Source organism: Dryobates pubescens, chromosome 30, assembly GCF_014839835.1.
Source record: "Dryobates pubescens isolate bDryPub1 chromosome 30, bDryPub1.pri, whole genome shotgun sequence".
NCBI classification, from domain to species: Eukaryota; Metazoa; Chordata; class Aves; order Piciformes; family Picidae; genus Dryobates; species Dryobates pubescens.
The window spans coordinates 7,529,333-7,536,108 of record NC_071641.1 but is presented as its reverse complement, the minus strand read 5'-3'; the positions used below and the strand labels follow the sequence as shown (position 1 = coordinate 7,536,108).

The following is a 6,776-nucleotide window of genomic DNA, read 5'->3' as shown; positions in this document are numbered from 1 at the left end:
AGGCACGGCAGAACTCCCAGGGCCGGGGCCTTTCGGGCTCAGCGTTGCGTCTCACCACCCGGCCAGGCGCCGTCGGGAAGGGCCCGTCGGGGTTGGTGAGGCGGTGCGGCCGCCTCACGAAGCGCTCGCTGCCGAGGAAGGCGTCCGGCGGGCGGGGGAGGGGGTGGGGGAGAGGCGGCGCGGAGCGCGGTGCGGTGACCGCGGCGGCGGGCGGGGCGCGATCCGCGCGGGTCCCCTCGGCCGTGGCGCGGCCACGTGCGGCCCCGCGCGCTCCCACGGCGCCCGGGGGCCGCCCGGTCCGGCCGTGACGTGTCGGGGTGGGGGCGCTCGCCGCCCGCCGATTGGGCGGCGGCGACGGCGCGGGGAGGCGGCTGCCCAATGGGCGCGGAGCTCGCAGGTGCCCGCGCGGTTATCTGCGCCCCGGGGTGCGGCGCGGAGGGTCCCCTCTGCTGCCGCCAGGACGCGCGGCCGAGACGAGGCGCGGAGCGCAGCTCAGTGGCGCCCATCCCGCGGACCCGGCTCGTTTCTCCGCCCTGCCCGCCCGATCCCGCACGGAGAGCGGGAGCTGCAGCCGCAGCCTGCCGGGGCCGCCCCGCCGGCGGGGGCTCTTCTCCCCGGACTCCCTCTCTGCCGGTTTGCCGATCTGCCTCGACTTGGCTTTCGCCACTGCCCGCCTGGAAGTGCGCGGTGCGCGCCGCCGAGCTGAGGGGGCGGGCGGAGTTGCGCCTGGGATTTCCTCCTCCTGGCAAACTTTGGTACTTGCTGTCGCTTTGAACCTGCGAGCGGAGGAGACAGCGTCCCGCCGGCGCTCCCGGCGCGGGGCTACCGAAGAGTAGCTGCCGGTGTGGTTGGAGAAGGACCCGCGCTCATTGATGACCACAAATGTTAGCGGTGGGGCAGATGGATGCTAATCGCCAGAGCGCGTTCGTCCTCAGCAGTACGCCGCTGGCCGCGCTGCACAACATGGCCGAGATGAAGACCTCCCTCTTCCCCTACGCCCTGCAGAACCCCTCCGGCTTCAAGGCGCCGGCCCTGGGCGGACTCAACACGCAGCTGCCCTTGGGGACGCCGCATGGGATAAGCGACATCCTGGGGCGGCCCGTGGGATCCACCAGCAACCTGCTAGGCGGGCTGCCCCGCATCAACGGGCTGGCGGCCTCGGCCGGGATGTACTTCAACCCCGCCGCCGTCTCCCGCTACCCGAAGCCGCTGGCGGAGCTGCCGGGGCGGCCGCCCATTTTCTGGCCGGGAGTGGTACAAGGCTCTCCCTGGAGGGATCCTCGGCTCGCCTGTCCCGGTAAGTGTGGCCCGTTCTGGCGGGGCGCGGGAAGCGCGCTCTCGGGGGCCTCCCCAGCAGGCGGCTCCAGGTTGGGCCCGGTGCCAACGGCGGGAGGCTCGGGCCGACCCCTCCGGGAGCCAGAGAGGCCCGGCGCCGCGGGCGGACATGCTAGACGGGTCGGACGGCCCGGCGGAGGCTGCGGGCGCGGTGTGCGAAAGCAGGCCCGAAGGTGGCCCGATGCCGGTCACCTCGGGCCCGCCACCCATCACCTGGCCCCGCCGTGGCTCCCCTGGGTGTCCCCGGCTCGATCCCTGCTCGGGAGCCAGCGGCGGTGGGCATCCGAGGCGGTCCCGCCGCGGCCCGCTCCGGGTTCGGACCGATGCACACCCCGTGACTGACGGACCCGTTTCTCCTCCGCTTTCAGCTCAGACGGGGATGGTTTTGGACAAGGACGGCAAGAAGAAACACTCGCGGCCGACTTTCTCTGGGCAACAGATTTTTGCTTTGGAGAAGACCTTCGAACAGACGAAATACTTGGCAGGACCGGAGAGAGCCCGCCTCGCCTACTCGTTGGGGATGACCGAGAGCCAAGTCAAGGTAGGTCCCCGCGGGTGGCGGGGCCGCGGGTCGGGCTCTCCCGCTCGGTGCCGGTGCAGCGCGGACGATTCGTTGCTTTTGCAGCAGTTCCCGGAGACCACCAAATTGTACAAACCCTACAGGGGCTTGATTTTAACGTAAATTATGATTTAAACTACATTTCGATATTGGATAGATTTTTAAACCGGTTTCCACTTACGATTTTTTTTTTCTTTATAGTTTTGTGCTGCAAACGATGTTAGAAAAATAGATCTAATATATGAATTAAAATTTAAGAAAACCCAAGCAAATCCCGAGCCAAAAATAAAAATCCCTTCTTTCGGGGGGTCAGATTTTAACAGATAGTGTCCAGTAACTGACTTTTCCTGGCACAACCGCACGTTTTTTATCAGGCACGTCTGGTGCACCTTAACTGCACGGGGAGCCCAAAATAGATGTTTTTCTGACCACCGCATTCCGCTTTCAACAGATGATTTCTTTGTGAAACCGATGCTTTTCCTGTCGCACAGCTCTGGCTGGCGACACCCCCGGCGGAGCGGGTGACCCACGCCTGTCACCGCAGCCCCCTCCCTAAGGCTGCCCGGGCTCCGCGGTGCGGGAAGGGGCGGCCGCGGCCGGTCTGGTCGCCGGACGGGTGGGTGGGCGCGGGGGGCGGGCGCGGCGCGGCGGCGGGGCTGAGGCTGAATTGTGCCCGGTGCCGGTGCCCAGGTCTGGTTCCAGAACAGACGGACCAAGTGGCGGAAGAGGCACGCGGCGGAGATGGCCTCGGCGAAGAAGAAGCACGACTCAGAGACAGAGAAGCTGAAGGAGAGCTCGGACAATGAGGACGATGACGAGTACAACAAGCCCCTGGATCCCAACTCAGACGACGAAAAAATCACGAGGCTATTGAAAAAGCACAAACCCACGAACCTGTCCCTCGTCAGCCCCTGCAGCACCAGCTCGGACACCTTGTGAGGGTGCGGCACCGGCAGCGGGCAAGCCGCTGTGCTGGGCACCGCGACCGGGGCTAGCTGTATCTGGATGTGCAAAGTGGTGTGTTGTACAGCCTGAGATGTATGTGAAATGTATATATTTTTTACAGAATAAGTTATGAAATTATTTTCCTTCTCATCGATGTAAATTGCAGAGGAATTTTTCCAACTTTCTGGTTTTTGTGTCCCTCTAAGGTCTCCCCATATCCCTTTCTTTTAGCCTTCTTGCCGACTTCCTGCTTCTAACAATCAGATTTTGTTACGTTTTGTATGGGTCACCAAATCCAAGCTCAGCCACTTTGTATATAGTAAATTTCAGATTTTGTGATGTATATTTCTAGTGTAAAAAAGGCTGTTTTCTTTCCCTCCCTCTACTCAGTGTTTTTGGCGGTTTGATTTCTCCTGCCTCCGGATTTTATGCTTAATAATATCGAAAGCTAAAATAACCCAAAAAAAAAAAAGCACGAGAGAAAAATGGACACTTGATTTTACATTGGGATTGGATAATGTCTCCACATGGGTTGGAAAGACTTTGTATAAATCAATAAATTATTTAACAAGCTCCTGCTTTAGCGAGTTTCTTCTTACATTACCTGTTTTCTGTCCTGGTCCAGCCGAACCCCGAGGCTGCCGCGCAGGGGGAGGCTTCACCTCCGCTCCGCCGGCTGTGGCCAGGAGACCGCGGGTGCAGGGCGCGGGCTGCACCGGACCTGTTGCGAGGTAATTTCTGCTTTTCGCTTCACCAGGCCCGGGGCCATCACTTTGTGGCCACTGTCGCCCTCCCCGCTCGCTGAAAACCAACAGGCGCCCTCGCCTCGCCTTGACGTTTCCCCAGCTCCCCCGCAGTCGGGGATCGCGAGGGGTCGGCGCCGGTAGGTCGGTCCGCGTTACGACCTCTCCGGGCCTGTCCAGGCGCGCACCTGAGCCCCTCCGCCGGCCAAGCCGCCGCTCCGGGAGAGGAAAAGCAGACGCGGCGGGGCCGGCGGATTACAGCCGATGTCCGGCGGGCTGAACCAGGAGAGCCCCGCGTTTGAGGCCCCGAGTGCGGCCGGGGAAGGGCTGGCGCCAAGCCCCCCGCCTCCGACACGGAAACATACAGGCAGCCTTAATTTGCCGTGTGCTGGCCCGACATTGAGCCGGTCCCTGACACCGAAAGCGTTTTGGTGCCTTCTGGCACCGCTCCGGAGAGGGGGAGGCCGTCCTGGGACAGTGGCCGCTGCGAAGAGCCCGGACACGATCTCGGGAGAGCTCAGCCCTCGAGGGGCTGGCAAGCACCATCTCCCTTCCCTTCCTGGTGAGCTTCCCCGGCCCGCTCACGCCCAACAGCGTCCCGGCACCTGCGGCTTGCGTTCCCGACTGCCCGTAACGTGACCCAGGTGCCTCGCAGGTGCCCGAGGCTCTGCTTTTCTTCACTCGGCCACATTTGAGGCCTGCTGGGTGTAATCCAGCTTCGTTGTGAAGCTGCATTCTCCCCTCTTTTGTTGTTTTTAAATGAATGAGACATTCTTTTCTCTCCGCGCCTTAGCTACTGCTCCCAGCCTGAGCAAAAGCCGCAGCGGCGGCCCGGGCCAGCTTTCCTGGCTCGGCAGCTGGACGCGACCTCCGCGCCACTGCCTCCCGTACCGCTGTCGCGTCGTCCTACAGTCGCCTCCCGTAGTCCCGGGCCGGCCCGGCGCTCCCGGGCTCCCCACACCACGGACGGATGCGGCCTGTCCAGAGGCTCGGCGTGGTACGGGGAGCCGGAGCCCCGGGCCGGCCGGCCCCTCCGCACAGTGCTCCAGGCCCGTGGGCTGCCCCGGAAATGCTGGGACGCGGCCTGGCGCCTGCCGCCGACGCCCCACGGCCGCGCCGGGGGTACGGTCCGGGTCCCGACCCGCTTGTCGGTGGGGATGCCCCTGCAGGAAGGAGCCGCGAAGTTGCGGGACTGGCGCTAACTCTGTGCGGCTGCTGGGGCCCCGCACACCACGGAGGCGTCCCGTCCCATCCCTTCCCGTCCCCACAGCCGAGGTCGCTCCCCGCTGGGCTCCAAATGCGGATGCCCCGGGCACTGCGATTCGTTCGCTTTTGATTTGCCTCTCTCAGCCCTGAGCGGCTCCTCGGCCGGGGAAGGGGCGTGGGGTTCTGCGAAGCCCTGTTCAACCGAGAGCCCTGGCTTGACGAGAGCTTGCTCATATTGTGCCGCGGCTACGGGAGGAGTAAATCAAGTTTAGAAATTAATCTTCGCCTCGGCTTTGAACGTACCGGGACAGGGCGCTGGCAGCTCAGCGACGACCCGGAGCCTGTTTGCCGGCTCCTGCGTGAAAATCGTAGGATAAAATCCCGGCCGCGCTGGCAAGCCGGGTCAGTCACACCTGCGCCGCGGTCTCTGGGAGGTGTGCCCGCGGGAGCGCGGCTCTGCGCCCAGCTGTTAAGAGCTTTACCGCGGGGAGCTGGGCCGGGCCCCCGCAGCGCCCCGAAGCAGCGGGTTCCGCTGAAGGCAACCCGACAGCACCGGGCTCTTCCCGGAGGCAGGTTCCGCTCGTTGGCCTTTACAGACGGGAATGCCCCGGGAGCATCCTGCTCCCCCCGCCCCGGGATGACACCGCTGGTTTCTCCTAAAGTGGCATTTTATCAATTTCTGTGGCTTAAATCCGAGGCTCGTTCAACAAATGGCCGCGACAGGTCCGCTGTGCGACCAGCGCCTGCGGGCGGGTCGGGATCCCCGCAGATAGGGCCCCAGCCCGCGCTGCGAGGGCAGCGGGAGGCAGTCACCGGAGGGTGTTGTGGCAGCGTTTTACTTAATGCTGCGGGCCAGCATCCCCCAACAGCTCAGCAAGTTGTGTGGCTCTGGCTCCAGCGCACCGGGACAAACTCCGAATGCCTTTCCCTGGCTTCTGCTTTGGTTAACACCGGAACTGAGCTCTGTTAGCCAGGTGAAAAAAAATAACTCCCTTAATTGGCAGGAGATTAAAAGGCAGCTCGTTAATAAGAATCGTGACCATTTAATAGTATCCCTGCCACCCCCCATGCCCGAGCCGAAGAGACAGAGACAGGCATCTTCACCATGTTTAGTTTTATTGCTTGAGAACCAGAGTACTCATTTCTAAAGGCCTTCGAAGTTACCATGAGTTGAGTTGGCTTAAATAGAGTTACTGTGTGGTTATAATGCAACATGGCACAACAACAATACAGAGCTGCAGACACCCTTGGGCACGGGACTGGGCATCAGGCCCCCGGTCAGGTCGTGCTGCTGAGAAACCGCTCTGCAAGCGGACATCAAATCATCTCCAACGGTAGTGATTTATACCAAAAATCAAGCATCAATCTAATGCCATCCACGCAGTCCATGAACTCTGTAGTGTTCTAAATTAAATCAATAAAACATACATTTGTGTTTCATCAACAGACTCCCTAATCACCTTTTAATGTTGTATTTAGTGGTGGGAGAAAAAAAAACGTTGTTAACAAGATGATATTGTAGGCTGCACTCCGCTACTCGCCAGGAAAATTTACAGTCCTCTTGATTTTTATTTTATTGTTTGTTTTTTTTTAAAGTTTTTTTTTTCTCTTTTTTTCTTTTTTTTTTTGTCTTTAACCCTGTACAGACACAATTTGTGCCCAGCACAGTGGCTACCTGCAGCAGATCGAGAAGACTCTCTCTCCCACGTCGTTAACGGTTTCGATAATAGGATACTTGGCACCATTAAAACAGTAACAAAAGACTTGACAAAAACGGCTTACAAAAGTCTGGAAAGTTACACCCAAACCTAGCTAAGAACTTCACATTCAAATCTTTAATAGTACATAGAAAGGAGGGATTATAGGAGTAACAAAGTGAGACTGCTAATATATGTGCTATATAGGATGCTATAATAATCTGCTATCCAGGATGGCCGCTGCTATATATCGGCTCTTAGATAAATGTTGGTGTCGATGTACACTAAGCT

The 6,776-nt window shown here is 60.3% G+C and overlaps 1 protein-coding gene across 1 annotated transcript; it reads left to right on the top strand.

Annotated features, from left to right (window-relative positions):
* Positions 1-496: 496 nt before the first annotated feature.
* Positions 497-3,280, top strand: NKX6-2 (NK6 homeobox 2). The gene is made up of 3 exons (XM_054174717.1): positions 497-1,297; positions 1,704-1,876; positions 2,585-3,280. Exons 1-3 carry the CDS (start codon positions 883-885, stop codon positions 2,831-2,833), a joined length of 837 nt encoding a protein of 278 aa, XP_054030692.1. The 5' UTR covers positions 497-882; the 3' UTR covers positions 2,834-3,280.
* Positions 3,281-6,776: the final 3,496 nt, after the last annotated feature.